We start from the raw sequence: 16,046 nt of genomic DNA on the forward strand, positions 1-16,046 counted from the left end.
TTGCACTCTGGGAAGTGTAGTTCGTCCCGCCCGCGTTCCGCGTTGCTATGGCGACGGGCCGGTGCGGCGAGGAAGCGGCTGTGGTTCCTCCGGTGCGGGGCCCGCTCCGGGAGCGGGAACGGGAGAGCGGCTAGGGCGGCCCCCCGGCCCGCGGGGTGAGGAGCGGGCAGCGCTCCCCGGCAGGGCTGCCTGGGGCTGGGGCTGGGGCCGGGGCCGGGGCCCGAGGAGGGTGAGGGGGAGACGCGTGCGGGGCCCCTCTGGGGCGTGGAGGACCGTCAACTCTATGGTCGTCCGGGGGTGTGTGAGGAGTGGGGGGGTCTGCGGTGTCGTGCGTGTGTGTGTGAGGGGGGGTGCGTGCGAGTGGGGTGTGGGAGGTGTCCACGGGTGTATGTGGGGTGTGGGAGGGTGTTCGTGTGGGTGTGGGTGTCTGCTAGTGTGGGGGAGTGGGTGTACGTGGGGTGCGTGAGGGTGTTTGTGTGGGGTGGGCGTGGGTGTCGGTGGTTTGGGGTGTTTTGGGGACGTGGGCTGTCTGCACGCTGGGGTGTGTTTAGGAGGCGTAGTGAGGAACGTGGGGGTGTTGGGTGTGCGCGGGGCGCATGTGTGTGTGCGAATGGGGTGCGTGAGGGTGTTCGTGGGTGGTTTTGCGGGGGGGGTGGGTCTGCGTGAGGGTGTTCGTGGGTAGCGGGGGTCTGTGGGTACGTGTCGGGGGGGGGTGTAGTTACAGGGCTGCGTGTTGGGTGTGGGGGTGTATGGGCTCACGTGTGGGGGTGTATCCAGTCCGCGTGGGGCTGTGTGAGTGGTGCGTGTCCGGGTGTTCGTAACTACATGCGTATACGTGCGGTGGTTGTATGGGGAACAGGTACCGGGGGCTGTCGGGAGTGAGGGTGGTGTGCGTTCACGACGGGCTGTACGTGTGTGGAGCACGTGTGTAGGGGTTGTGTGTAGGTGTAGATGCGTCAGTGTGTACCAGGGCGTGCAGGCGTGTGCCCCCACCGGTGTCCTGGTGTACCCCGTGTCGCTGCCATCTCAGCGTACCGGCAGCGCCAGCGTCCGTGTCGTGCTGAGTATCGCTTCAGAAAATCCTGTGAGTCGTCGTCCGCACAGTCCGACCCAGACACACGTCGGTATTTGCGTTTTGATATCTTGAGCCGGAAAATAACGCGCGTACTCCTGTCACCTCATTTACTTCTCCGTTTTAGGAGGTGATGCTCCTCGTGTGTCCTTGACAGCGTTCCCTTGCCTACAGGCTGATACTTCGTTTGTGGCTACCCTTGGAAAGAGCTGTTTAAAGCAAAATAACGTTAGAGCCAATTAAAATTTTAACCCATTTATTTGTTTTCCCACTCTCTCCAGGAACATTGCGGTCAAGATGGCTACGACGGGACTGTATAAAATGGGCGATGGAAGCAACTATGCAACCAACTGCTTCCCTGCCAGGAACATTTTGCGCACAAGTAAAGAAGGTGACACTTTGAGGGTACATCGCAGCTGATAACACAGATAGCGGTTGATAACAGAACTTCAAAACAGTGCCCAGAAAATCTTAAAATAATTTAAACCGTCATTAAAATGAAGAGGGCAGGATATCTAGGGCATATGTTAACTGATGGCTCCAGCAGCCATCTCCAGACGCTGGCAGGAGGGAAGCTTCAGGCAGGCATGTGGATAGCACAGCGTGGTTCTCCATCATTCTGAGCTAGAGCTTCTCCTTTTTCTCTGGGCTTTGTGAGTCACATCTGTGAAATGCTTAGAAATGGCAGGAATGTCTTCTAACGCTTGAGAAGTGGTGGTGAAGTCTACTAGAAGGTCCTGTGCTCCAGCCCCCTGACCAGCCAAGCGTCCTGAGCTTGTTTTTTATCTGGCCAAGAAAAGTCCAAGGGGAGATGGTGGCTTACAGCTACCTGAAGGACAGCTACAAACCCCTCTTGATGGTGGCAGATGGCATAACTGGGCCAAAAATTTCACCTTGGGAGGTTTAGGTTGGACGTTAGGAGGAACTCCTTCACTGGGAGGAGGTGCAGCTCAGAGCCAGGTTACCCTGGGAGGTGGTGGAATCATTAGACAAAGCCACAGCTGACTGATCTAACATTGCTGATGGTCCTGCTTTGAGTGGGAGGTGGGATTGGAGACCTCCAGAAGGATCTTCCAGCCCACATTTCCGTGTCTGCAACCTATGGCTTTATTAGCATCGATGAAGTAGCATGGTTCTTCTCTTCCGTGGCTCTGGCTGTGGCTTTAATGTTCCTACCTTAAATTTATGGTCACTGAACATTTTATACTCCAGTATTTCCCCATAAAGGGGATTTTAAAATGATGGATTTCAGTGTTGGGCTGAAACACCAGGCAGAATGCAGCCACTTTGAGAAGGGCACATGTGGAGGGTCACGTGCTCTCCATATCACCCCCTTCTGCCTTGGTCCATCGTCGTGCCAGGGGCTGGGCGCTGGATGCTGGCACGCGGAACTACCCTGAGGGCTCGGACTGAGAAGAGGACCACCAGGAAGGTACCAGAGCAGAGGAGAAAGCCCCCAGATTCTGCCTCCGTGGAAGAAAATAATGAAAACAATGTCCTAGATGAGCCATTTCTAGTGAGTGCAGATTTCTCTGTTATTGCCTCAACTTTATGATAGTGCTTTGTGGAGAGATCCTGCTCATGGACGGACTCTGTACTGCCTCTCCCTCCCTATGTCTGTGTCACGTTCTCCCCCCTTCCCACGATCCAAGGGGACAGCTGAGGTCTGGTTTTGGGGTTCAGGTCCCAGGATGCGACATTGAGGATTGCTTACACAAATAGTGCAGGAGTAACCATTGTGTTTCTTTTTTTTTTTTTCCCCCCAGATGAAGCACCATTGTTTGAAGAACCCTTCTGACCTGTGCTCTGTGAACATAAGCAGCCAAAATCTGGTCTCTGTGAGTATCAGAGACTCAAGAAGCATTAAGGAACTACCTTAAAAGTTGAAAAATTTACCACGTTAGCACATGAGTGTCCAGATGTCAGAGAAAACACGTTAGAAGCAGGCATGTTTCCTGCACAGGAAGGTCAGCCAGCCAGCTGTGAACACGCTTGGATGATTTGTCCTACAAACCTTTGGATCGTGTCTTCATCACCAAATTAACTTGGTCTTCATCAGGTGTAGCCCCTTCCCCACTTACATCCCCTTGCAAAACGCTGTTCTTTGGGTTCAGGGAGGTTCAGCTCAACTTCAGCTTGAGAAGTGACTGTTATTTGGGTTCATTTGCAATAGGTTGCTGATAGGTTTTTAGTGTCTTTTTTAGGGTTCCCTCCTGGTGCTGTGCGGGTCAGATGTGCTAAATTGTAGGGTGGCACGCGTAGGGATGAGGGACGGCCCAGGAGCCCTGAAAAACACACACAGGGGAGCAAGGTCAGCAGGGAGGACGCAGAGGGGGCTTTGCTTTGGGGCTCGACTAATCCAGGGCTTCTGGATGCTGGTCACGGAGGTGGCTGTGTGTTAAACCGAGGGGTGCTCTCCACAGCCAGAAAAACAAATGAAAACCTAATTACGAGAAGTGCTCTGATTTAGGCACTCTGAGAAAAGGAGAGATCCGGTTGTTTCAGATCAGTTTAGGGCTGGAGTGGAATGATTGGGGTTTTTTCTGCATTTTGCAGGCTAAAGAAGATGATTTTGAGAAATTTGATTGTGTTGCTTTTATAAATGCTGCTGAGAACCTGCTGACACTAGGTAAGGGGTTGCATTACCAAAAAATAGACGTTGCTTTTCAACCCAGGGAAGCTTGTGCTTGTCTGAACACAGGTCTAGAGCTTTACAAAGAGGTTTAAGATACATACAGCACTTCTTTGTGGAATTGCTTCCTTCGTGTTAGTAAACTGAAATCCTAATTCCCTTTATTGTAACGATAATTGTGTGCCACTGTGGTGTCCTTTTCATTATTAGAAAACAAAGCTCTTTACAAAGAAAATCCCCATTTAATATATAGAAGCGTGGAATAATGAAATGACTTATCCCAAAGGCTCAGAAGGTTAATGGTAGAGCTGGGAGGTGAATCCAAATCCACTGTCATGGGCTCAGTTAATTTGAAAAAGAAAAAAGGAAATCCCTTTATAACTAGTAAAGCATAGAAGCTAAATGTGCCATCAGTGGCTTCAAGCAATCATCCGATTTGGCGTGGGAGCAAATGCATGAAAGCAAACCAGATGTCTCGGGGCTGGTGGGGCATCGTGTATTGTAGGGACAACATCGAACTGAGCTGGCATTTTCTTTCAAACATGCCCACCGATAATACTAATGCTCTTGTTCTTGATGGTTTTGGTCCATTCCAGATCCAGGTAAGACACTGTTTGTTCTGTTACTGCTGTTCCTCACTCATTTCCTTTTCTACCCTTGCAGAGCCATTTCGGAAGTTTCCAGGACTGCGGGAACTGGAACTTTCCTTGAACGGACTAAGAAATCTGAAAATCACCGCTGGAGACTTCCTGCATTTGGAAGTAAGATGAGGGGGAGCTGAGACTTTATTCATTTCTTCCCAACTGTCATGCTGAAGCCTACATTTCTCTGAGACTGCATGGTCATTCTCTCTTCCTGTTCCCTTCTGACTCCAGGAAGTCCTTTCCTCTGTGTCCGTCGAGGACCTTCACATCTTGCTTTCTCCTGCAGAGCAATCCCTCACAGATCCCCATGGCTCAGCCCCTTGCCACGGGACTCCTTGTTTCCCCTGTGATGGGCCACCTCCTTTGCTGTAGGATCCTTTCCCTGCCGTGTGTCAGTCGCCCGTGGCTTCCCTCACCTCCCTGATGCTGGGTGGTCCCCAAGAGATCCCCATCCTCCTCCGCTCTCTACCTTTCTGTGTTGCATCCTCCTCCTCTCCAGATAGGTGTCTGCAGTTTCCCCATCTTACGGGCTGCTTTTCTAACGTGGCAAAGGGGTCAGTTTGGCTTTTTTCTTTTAAAAAAAGAGACAAAGTGGATCCTAAGAACAAGAAACTGTGCCTGGTATCATGGCTCTAGTTGTCCTCTACCTCCAGCTTGCAGTGGGTCTCTGCTATAGAGAGCTCAGCAGTACCGATTTTATCTAGGTTTGCTGTCTTTGAGGAGGTGTCCTTGCCTGGATTTCTCTAGTTTCTGGTTACTGCTGGATATAAAGTTTTGCCTGAAAAGGCTTCTTTCTTCTTGTCTTATTCAAAGAATTCTTGGTGGCTTGGCTGTCAGCTCTGCACACTCGGATCCTGGCCTCCCTCCTGCCTGCAGGCTTTCGGAGGTCCCCAAATCTGTGAAATGTAGGAGAGCTTCTCCCATGTTTCTCCCGTGCACTGTTGGTAACCCACTCAAGGGTTTGACTCAGTCAGTGAGCACGTGCCCAGCTGATGGGGAACCAAATTTCCAAGGCTCGTGAGGCCAAGGTTGATCCTGTCCATCCCTGTGTGCCTCCGTGTGAGCAGCCCTGCCACCAGCATCAGCTATGAAAGGTGGGAATGGGACCTACCCAAACTCCCCTTCCTGCCATGCCCCTGTGGGCCTCAGCTTCATCCATGACCTGTGTCTGGGATCTTGTTTGCTGACAGCCCAGAGAAATCAGCCCTGGGAAGGCTGATACTGGAAATTCATATTAAATTGATTTGGAAAGTGCTTTGAGCTCTTCCCAGGAAAATGCAGCCTATTGTAATGCCCTGGCAAAGCCATTTTTGTTCACGTATCCTAGAAACCCTCGTCCTCGCTCCCAGCAGGGTCTGCTCCTTGGCTTTCTCCTGCCTGTTGTCCTGTGAGCCACATATGTGAGCAAGGGACCAGCCCTGAGCACTTCTGCAGAGGTGCAGAGTCCCACCGCTGTAAGTGAAGTTCCTGCAAGTCAGAGATGCTCACAGCGTCACCCTAGGGCAGGTGGCAGCGTGACTGAAAGTCTGTAAATATTTAATATCTTCCTGGGGAAAGCCAACAGAGATTGTTCTTCACTCCAGGGGATTGTTTCTTCTGTTTCCATCAGGATCTGGATCTCTCCTACAATAACTTGTCCCCCCAGGACATTTGGACATTGGGAGATTTGTCCCAGCTCAAAGTCCTTCGCTTGACGGCCAACGGCCTTCGGTCCCTGCCTCCGGACCTGGCGGGCTCATGGGAGTAAGTGCACACAACAAGCGATGCTTCGGTTTGGTGGGGAGCTGCCGATGGGGTGGTGGGACGTGCCGGGCAAGCAGGCAGGGTGATGGAGCGGTGGGGCTGGCAAGGCAGTGGTGAGCAGCGAGGGTGGGCAGCCTGGGATTTATCAGTCCGGGCAGCAGAGCTCTTCCCTTGCAAACCGGAAGAACAAATAACCTAATGGTTGGTTCGGGGTGGCAGAGAAGTGTGATCATCCCCCAGGGTATGTGCTGCCATCAGCAGCTAGAGAGGAACCTCTGGACTCAGCAGCCCTGGCGGGTGGCCGAGCCACGTGAGTAGGACGCTATTTATTAGACCTTTCACATGTGGCTTAGACACGGTCGCTGTGCCAAGGTATCCACTGTTTGCCATTGTCGGAGATAAGATGCTGAGCTAGACGGTCGTTTGGACTGATTCAATTCAGCTGCTCTCAGGTGGGATATCAGTTTTCTATTAAAAGAATGAAACCAGCCCCAGTGCGGTCTCCCGGAGGACACGTCTTCCCTCAGTGACAGCAAATGATGTGGTTTTCACCTGTCTTTGCTTGAGTGCGTTATTAAGGAGCCTCTTTGTATCCGCAGCTCTGCTCATTTAAGGTTTCCATCTCTGGAGGTCTTGTTGCTGGATGACAATCGTCTGTCAGACCCGAGCGTCTTTGTGAGCCTCTCTCGTCTCTGCAGGTAAGGAGGCACTTGGCAGCAGATGGCTCCGGCTTTTGGGGGCTGGCAGCTGCCTCCATCGGCTCTTGTACAGTAGCAGGCTTAAAATAAAAACCAAAATCTTTGGGATTCACTCGGATACTTTCCTGTTTAGTCTCTCTAGTATTGCAAATAGGGCTGAATGGAAGCAAACAGCCTGCTGCAAAGCACAAGCTGGCCAAACCCGGCAGGCGGCTGGTACTTCAGCTCCAGCCCTGGGCGTTTGCCGATCTCCAGGTCTGATTTAAGAAATGGCAGCTGCTTTCTCCATTTTCCCTTCTTCGCCGCAGATTCATCCTTTATTTCAGCACTAGGAAAGGCTGTGGATTGGCTCCCTCTGTTTAACGTGGGCTTTCGTGATTCAGCCAGAGACGAGTCACTAGGAAGGGGGGCTGTTCACGTGCCCCTCAGCTCCCCTCAGCTGGGCTGTGCTGGGTTTGGGGACAGCACAGAGACCTTCCGATGTTCCTCAGATGCCTCCCTCCAGCACTGCAAACTGGAAGCGGGTATCTGGTCTGGCTTGTTGCCCTGGCTTTGCCAGGACATTCCTGGAGTAAAGCGCACATTTTCTGCAGTGTTCAAGAGAAAGGAGGGGGAGTGGGTGAGGTTTAGGGATGAGACTGCAGGGCTGGAGTGTGGAGGTTTGGGTTTTGCTCTTCCCTAAGCTGCCTTCTGGCCTTGGTGATGTTATACTTCCATGGGAAGGTGGAACATCGTTAAGACATCTCAGTAGGACCGCAGCTCGTCAGAGCCCCAAGGTGATTTAATGAACTGCCAAGACGTCTCCTTGTCTGTTAAATTCTCATCAAGAGATGAGCTAGAGCTAGCTGACCCTTGGGCTGGTGGGGGGGGCCAGAGTCACAGGCTTCAGGGGCAACGCCGAGCTGTGCCAAGGACTGAGCCTGTGGTTGCGATTTGGAGAGGAGGGGGAGCAGGGCAGCGAGATGCGGCTGTCACGGATGCCTCCGCACTGCTGCTGGGAAGCTCAGCGAGGAGGCAGGTCGAGGGCCAGCTCCCTGCCCTGCGGGCGCCGGGGCAAACAGATGGCCGGGTGCATACACCGATAGCAATCATGGAGTTTCTCACACATTTCCTCTTCCCATAGCCTGAGGGAGCTGAATCTGGACAGGAACGGGATTTTGGCTGTTCCCTACCTGCACCAAGCTGAGAGCAGGCAGTTTTTCCTCCACCCCGCGCTGGACGGCGATAGCTTCAGGGCACAGTGGTACAAATCCCTGAGCAGGCTCTGGCAGCAGTCCCGGTCACCGCAGCAGGAGGACACGGAGGTGCCAGCGGAGCTGGAGACGAAGAAAGGACAGCTTGAATATGTTGTGTTACAGAATGAGAGGGATCCGGACAGGACGGGTGAGCAGTGTCTGCCTCTCCCTGAAACCGCAAGGTGTTTCAGTGGGAGAGGGATGAGTTATGTCAGGGTGAGGATCTGCTGGATGTTTACTAGTGAGTGAAGCAGCTTGACAAAATTAAAACAGGGAGGGAGGGATACATGGGACCATTTTAGATGTCTCAGCTAACCTTTACAGTCCATTTATAATTACTGGGAGCTTCCTGGACACAAATGACCCTAAAGCAGGATAGACTGTAGGACTACCCTAAACCAGGGCAGACTTCTCCAGGGTAGCTTGCTCCAAAGGAGATAGCATATGCTGGCTGGAGGAAAATTGGCAAAAATAGGGAAAAAATTCAGGTTGGGAAGTGAATTGCTGTGGATCCTGGAGAGGCAGAGGGCAGGAAGGTTGTGTGAGTAGGTAGCCCATGCGCAGGTCTCCGTTCCTGGGGTAAGTCAGCTCTTCCCTCTGGATGTCTTTACTGAAGCATGATGCACACACCATGTGGGCCACGCAATGGGGTGGATCCAGAGGCTGCCTGGCGTCTCCCGTGTGGATCGGGCTGTGATGGAGGCTGATGGCGAGGCTCCTCCAAGCACTTCTGTCCCCCGGCTCGCTGCAGCGGTCCCTATTGTTAGGTATTTGCGGAGCAGGCAACGGTACAACTTCTGGTGGTAGCAGCATGATGTGGGAAAGGCCTCGTGCTCACGGGTGAGACTCCAAACAAAAATCTACGTGTGGGGAATTCCTGGCTTCCCTGAGGCCAGTACCAAGGTTTCTGCAGTGTTTGAGGGACATGGACCTCACCTGGAGCGATGGGGCTGTCAGCAAGCCTCCTCCAGTGGTCCTGATCCCCCCCCTCACCTTGGGCACGTCCTGCCATTGAGCCAGATCCTGCCTGATGCTGATTTGCTTTTCCAGGGTAATTCCAGCCTTGCCATGGCTGGGGCTGGTCCAGGCTTGGCTTCATGTAGAAACTCTCACTTTCCTGGTGTTTCATTGCAGATGTCGTTTTTAACTCTGGCTCTCAGGAACACCCAGCGCTGGTAAGAACCATTGGCCGATCTGTGATTTGGGGTGTGAGCTTCAAAATTTCCCTTCCCCAAACCTCTCAGCTGAGTTTCAGTAAGCCCATGGGTACTACTGGGACTCTGGGGGCCTGCAAGGTTGTATCTGCAAGGAGTATTGTCTCTCATCGAGGACATCAGGAGCAAATTTTCCCATAACCAAGGGAAACCAGAGCTTAAACTTATATCACTTTTGTTTGAAAGCTGGGTCGCCATTTGGTCGTGACTGTGTGCCCTCCCTTGCACGGGGAAGCGTGTTCTGCGACTCAGGTGGGGACTGAAGCTCAGGAGCTGGGAGTTCGTTCATTCTTAGCTCTGTCATCTTTTCCCTCACATTTATTTATGTGATGCTCTTCAGAATAAGGTGTTAGAAGCTGAAGACCCTGATTTTAAGCTGAAGAAGGGTCGATTTAGATTAGATGTTAGAAAGAAATTCTTTACTGTGAGAGTGGTGAGGCACTGGAACAGGTTGCCCAGAGAGGTTTTGGAGGCCCCATCCCTGGAAGTGTTTAAGACCAGGTTGGATGGGGCTTTGGGCAACGTGGTCTAGTGGAGGGTGTCCCTGTCCATGGCAGGGGGTTGGAACTCGATGATCTTTAAGGTCCCTTCCAACCCAAACCATTCTATGATTTTTATTAGAACTTGAATAAGGAGCTGAGCTTCAGAGATGCTGAGCGCTCGCAGCATGTTCTAGCGTAACACACACGTGCATGCACACACACACTCCCCGAGAGCACAGCTGCTTCCTCCCGAGCCCACGCACGTTTTCCGTGCTGGACGATGGAGTTTGGTGCATTTGACTTGAGGGCTCCCACAGTAATGCAGAGGCCAGAGCAAGCTGCCACGAGACAACCTCTGAAGTGAGTCTGAACGAAAAGCTCCTCAAATTATAGCGGTGTTTGGGCTCAGGAGGGTGGTATCCTGTCACCGGAGGTGTCTCCTGGCACCGGAGCCTCTGGAGCGGTGTCTCTGCTCACACTCTTCCTCCTCTCTTTAAGGTTGTTCGCAGGGAGGGATACCCATCTGCCTCTAAGACTCTGCCAGCTCCCTCCATGCTCAGGAACGTTCATGCTCCCTTTCCTGAGCTGAAACATCTCAGCCTGGCCTTCAACAAGGTGATTTGGGTCCTGTGGCTCCAGATAAATGTAAAGATTCAGCTCCTTGAGCCCGGCCTTAGTTCTCTGGGAGACACCCTTGGCCTTTAGCTGCCACTGCCGAAGGGCACAGCTCTCCCTGGCTCCTGTGTCCATCTGCCAGTCCACAGGGACGTGTCGGATATCCAGGATCTCTCAGGCGGGACAGGACACCTATTTAGGCAGCTGAATTGCACCCAGCTTGCCTAAACCCTTGCATATTTGGGGATTTAATCAGAGAATGGGATATGTGAAGGACTGTCCTCCCCCTGGACTGATCCTTTGCTGGAGCTGCATGGTGGATGGTGATGTCTCATCGAGAACTTAGGGCTGGTTTAGTGCCAGGTTATACCTATCTGCTGAGCCACAGTGGGTTCTCAGTGTGCCCCAAAAGAGAATTAACACGTTCATTTAACCTCCCCTTCCCAGTGCTTTTGGCTCCTGCCCAGCACTTAACTCACGCTGCTTCCAGCCAGGTGAGCTGGCAGTGCCAAGTTACCTCTGCTCAGCAAGGGACATCCCCCCCGGGACGTGATGGGGTGGGTCTGCTCACTTCCAAAGCGAGCTCTGCTGTGCGTCATCTCCCTGTTTTACGTCGCTGCCTTGTCGGTGAGCTGGTTTTTGGCTGTCGTGCCCTGGGCCAGGCTGTGGTTTGGTCCATAGGGTGGAAAGGTAGGACTTTTTTTCCTGCCTCTCCACCTTGCAGCTCTTCTGAGCATTGGAGGCATCAGTTCTCTGGCTGCAGCGTGCAAGAGGGAGAGGGGAGCGCTGCCTCTGCCCTCCATAATCACAGGCAGCAGAGCTGCTGGGTGTCTCTGGTTGAGGGATGCCATCTCCCTCCTCCTCCTCCTCCTCCTCCTCCTCCTCCTCCTCCTCCTCCTCCTCCTCCTCCTCCTCCTCCTCCTCCTCCTCCTCCTCCTCCTCCTCCTCCTCCTCCTCCTCCTCCTCCTCCTCACTGCACGTTACCTGCCCAGTGCCAGGGTCCCCAGGCATTGGAGGAACGTGCTTTGGTGGGAGGGCTGGGATGAAACTCTACAGCCTCCAGTGTGACTCAATGCTTAGATCAAACAATAAACTATTTTATCTTACAGATTGCGGATGAGACAGCTCTCTTACCTGTGGCTTTCTTCCCGTGCCTGAAGGAGCTGACATTTCACAACAACCCTCTTACCACCACTCGGAGCGGTACAGTATGAGCCCAGCTCTGCGGGGTGCTCCTGCTCCATCCCTCCTTCGCTGTGAGCTCTCTGGGACAGGGACCACGTTGCCTTTCGGTGTTTGGACACTCCTGCCACGCTGGCCCTGGCCCCCATGGAGGTGCTTTAATAATTTCTGCTCTCTAAAGAGCAATGCAGGTGAACACTGCTCTTGCAAACACTGCTGCTGCTTCTAGCCCTGTCAAAGTCCGTAAGAGCCCATCCGTGACTGCAGCGGTGCAGTCCCAGGCTAAATTTTGCTCTTCAGATGGTGTTTATCCCGCAAAGGGCTTGTCTGAAGCTGGTCCGGGTTTTCGTCCTGCAGCAGCTTTCTGAGCAGGGTGGACAAACCCCAGAGGTAGCCAGAAGGATGTTGATGAAACGTTGCAGCGCTGTCACGCAGTGCAAGAGCTATGTGTAGACTAGTAAATAAAACAGTTCAGGGCTGCTCCTCTGGCCTTGGTGGCACGGAGCCCTGTCCGGTGTGTGTCCTTAGGGCTAAGACATCTCCCTACAAAACAGAGTGGCTTCTACTCTGGTTCCCCGAGCAGTGCCATGCTCTGAGCTGAGCCTTGGGTTAGCTGGCACAGCATGCTGCCAGGGAAGGAGCAGGACACGGGCTCTCCACCAGCTGCCTGCAGCTCTGGTCAACCTCTGGTCCTTCAGGGCAGCCGCCTCTGCTGACACGGCTTCTTCAGCACAATCTGGGGATTAAACTTGTCCGACAGAAGAGCCTAGCCGCGGGGAGGTGGCACTTCTCCATCCCTCTCAGAGCCAGACGCACGGTAAGGAGGGATGTGCCTCCGGAGCGTGGGGTTTTTCCTGCCCAAGGCAGGGATGAAGCCCTTCCTGCCGTACTTGGGGCAGGACTGCCCAGGAACCGACTTGCTGGGGAGCACGGGAAGAGCTGGTGGGACACACGGATCCTAGCGGGGTTGGAAGGATGGAGGGAAGGGTGGGAAGGATTTGGAGGTATTTTGCTCAGGATGAGGCTGGGGAATCCAACCACCCCCTTATTGCTGCCCCAGACAGGGTTTGTCACTGGGTTTTTGGGTTCAGTCCTGCCCATCGGCCTTGGCTGAGGGATCCCATGGGACTGAAGATGCTGCCTGGGTGTCCCCAGAGCTGGGGCTGCCCTGGCACTCCCTGTCCCGTAAGGACCAGCCTCCAGCCACCGGACCCGACCCCACGCTGATGCTCGTGGCAGCGTGCACGGACGTCTGTTGTGTCCCCTCAGGTCATGTCGCATCTCCCCAAAGTTGTGAAGCGGCCGCTGATGCTGGAATCTCCTGCCAAGACCTTTCTGTGGAAACCGCTCCCAGCTGCGGTGGAGGCTGCGAGAGATGCTGCACCTCTGAGTCCAGCCCAGCCGCTGCCCCCTGTCAGCTCTGTGACCCCAGCCAGCGACCAGCGGACGGCACTGGGGGAACGAGAGGGTGACTCCAGGCCTCCTCCTGGCCCCGTCGAGGAGGACATTGCATCCTTCTTTATAACGCAGGTGAGGCCAGGCTCTGAGTGTTCAGGACTGCAAGGCTTGTCCAGAAATGGTCCATAGATGGACCTTTCCTAAGTGAACGAACCGTGTGCACGTGCTGCGGGTACCAGTGGTTATATCCCTCCTTTGCAAGGGATTTAAGGATGGAAGCACTAGCAAGAAGCATAAATGCAATGCTGTGACCAAGAACAAGAATTAGTGGCCTGTTTCGCAGGGTGGCACATAGCTGTGCTGGCTTCGTGGGTGGCCCCAAGTGCAGGAGCTCAGCAGCCCAGCATTGTCCCTGCGGCATTTTCTGGAAAACTCCCTCCTAGAGCTCACCAGGGCAGCTTTTTGACTTGATTTCCCTGAAAATCTTGGGATTATCAGGGAAAAAAAGTCTGCACCGTGATGAAGATGGCCTGTCTCTCCTCCGTGCCCAGTCCCGCAGACATGGCATGAGGTGGTGGCTGCGTGGCTCAGTGCCACCAGGAGAGACCTCTGACCACAGCAGGACAGGCTCTGGCTGACTCCATCAGCTTAACCAGCAAGAAAGGGCTGCTGTGAATTCCTTTATTTTGCTGCTTGGAGGTGGAGGATGTGTCCAGACCCCTGCTGAGACCTGTGGCAGAGGGCAGGCTGGAGAAGAGGAGCGAGCAGAGGGGGGAAGGAAGCTCCCCGGTGGTTCCAGAGCGATACAAAGGCTACGAGGAGCTGCTTGGTGGAGACACGGACCCAGACTTTATCGAACCAGTTAGTGAGTGAAGATAGCAGAGGGCTCCTGCTTAGAAAAGCCTTGGCAGGTCGATGAGCGGTATGGTCCGCTCTGACCAAGAACGAAGCAGCGAAGGCTTTTCTTGTGCCGTCTTCCCCTCTGGTTCACAGGGACACAGAATAACGTGCAGGCGTTGTACTACATCCTGAAACACCCCCTGGTTTACCGGGATGCCAAACCACGTCTGGGACAGTGTGCAGAAGCCCTGCGTGCCTCGGGAAAAGGTAAAGAGTGGAGGAAACGGCCTCTGAGCTGGGTCTGCGGGGTGCGTTACAGTAGAATTACAGTCCCTGAATCCACTGCGCCGCTCTGGGGTCACGTAAAGCTGACCCAGTGTTGCTCAGTACACCTGTACTCTTAAGTCAGTGTCGAAACTGGACCAGCTTGGCCCAAAGAGACCATCTCACCTACCTCGAAACCGGACCAGCTTGGTCCAAAAAAAAAAAAAAGAGACCATCTCACCTACCTCGTGCAGAAGCCCATGCCCATGTTAGTTTAGGAGAGGGGGCAGGAAAAGGAGGTGGAGGATCATCAGCCTGGAGGGTGGAGGGGAGGCATGCTGCAGCCTCCTGGTCTTCCTTGCAGCGTGGGAGGATGCCCGGCCCTCCTGCCCAAAAGACAAAAGCAGAGGTCTTGGAAGGAATCCTGATGGCCATGAGAAACACCTCGACCATCACTGAAGTCCCCCTGGGTATGTTCCTGCGTTCCCCGTCTCTCCTGTTGACGGCACCGCAGAGGCAGGGGCAGGATCTGAACATAAAGGTGTCCCTGAGCTGATGGGGCCCTGGGGTGCGGCTGAGGTGGGGACGAGGGTCCCCAACGGAGAGGACAGGGGCTTCACCTGCTGAACGCCCTCAGCCCACCATGAGGTTGGACCCCGATGCTTTGCCTACCAGTTAACGGAGGGGTAAATCCAACACAGACGCTCCTGGGGTCCCTCGGATCCACAGCTGGCTTAACCTTACCCCAACCCAGCTGCTGGAAGAACAGCCTTGGAGTAAAAGTGGTTTTGCCCCCGAGATGAAGCAGGACTCGGGTCTCCGAGCAGTGGCCATGTTTTGTCTCCATTCCAGCCCCGATAGTGGTACAATCCTGAACTGCTAGTGCAAGCAGGACCCAGCTACTCCCCAGCGCTTTTTCTTTTCCCTGCACTGACCAGGGAAGAGCAGAGGAAGAGAGGCAAGAAATTAAGGCACTTTCTGCCGCTTACAGTAAGAGCCACTGCCCAGGCTTGAACCCAGAACATCTGTCCTCACTCTTGAGTTACTCAAGACCACCGGTGCCTTTGCTTTTGGGGTTTCCATGTTTCACGTGGGTGCCAGGTCAGAGCTGGATCCCAGCAGCCGCCTTTGTGTCCCTGCCACAGTGATGCACCCCGTGCTGCGGGGACGGGAGGGCTGGGGCCGCTGGCGGGCGGAGGTATGGGAAGGAAGATCAAATATTGCAGCCAAGGAGCCGTCCCATCCCTCTGCTCACACCCCTGGCCTTTTCCAGCATCTGTTTTGCAAAAGAGGAAATCCAGCCCCAGAGCATACCGGGAGGCACGGAGGCTGATGGAGGAATTCCAGGAGGTGTTCGAGATCCTCCCTGCAACCATTGGCAAGGAGATGGCCGAGCCGTCAGATGAGGCGCGGGCACTAAAAGCCCTTCTCGAAGAGGCAACACCCAAGCAGGGGATTCCCAAACAGCTAGAGCTGCCAGGGAAGAGAGCAGCGAAGAAGGTGCCCCAAGTTTAGTCCGTAGTATAGCCAGGGGTTTAATAAAGCATCTCACACCTTGGTCCTCTTGGGTAAAATGTACGTTGTTCTGTAATTTGTTCGGAGCCATTTTTTCCTCCTGAGGTTGAAAAATTGAGTGCAGTGACAAAATTCATCTCAGGCTTTCAGGCAGCGACTTCCAGCTTGAAAGCATCGATACAGGGAATGCTGCCGTGACAGCACGTGAAAGCCACGTCTGCTCCCTGTTGTGCTCTGCAGTTCAAGGTGTGTGCTCACCCATCCCTGCGCAAAAGCTGACTCGTGAGGGAAAAACTACTGCACCCTCTGGGCACTGCAGGGAGGTTTTGGCCAGCAGTGAGCACGGCAGAGCGCGCCTGTGTCCACCGTGTCCCATGACGAACACAGCTAACGATGGGGCCCTACCTGTACCAGGAGGGCTCAGGGGCGAGCGGCACCACCACCACCGTTAACGGAGTGGCAAGCTAATACGAGCTCTCCAGTTCTCGCAGCTCCTGCTTGCCGTCCCATCA

General features: G+C 53.9%; 1 protein-coding gene across 1 annotated transcript; it reads left to right on the forward strand.

Moving 5' to 3' along the window:
- XRRA1 (X-ray radiation resistance associated 1) lies at positions 1-15,591 on the forward strand. Its single transcript, XM_054833492.1, is given in 19 exon segments — positions 1-155; positions 1,354-1,463; positions 2,434-2,588; positions 2,839-2,910; positions 3,629-3,701; positions 4,368-4,465; positions 5,958-6,091; positions 6,691-6,789; positions 7,913-8,172; positions 9,159-9,199; positions 10,219-10,335; positions 11,445-11,538; positions 12,216-12,334; positions 12,787-13,047; positions 13,615-13,780; positions 13,909-13,985; positions 13,987-14,022; positions 14,384-14,489; positions 15,293-15,591. Coding segments are annotated over 18 exon segments (2,244 nt in total). The 5' UTR covers positions 1-155; positions 1,354-1,369; the 3' UTR covers positions 15,535-15,591.
- The last annotated feature ends 455 nt before the right edge of the window (positions 15,592-16,046 follow it).

Source organism: Grus americana, chromosome 1 (genome assembly GCF_028858705.1).
Source record: "Grus americana isolate bGruAme1 chromosome 1, bGruAme1.mat, whole genome shotgun sequence".
In the NCBI taxonomy this organism is placed as follows: domain Eukaryota; kingdom Metazoa; phylum Chordata; class Aves; order Gruiformes; family Gruidae; genus Grus; species Grus americana.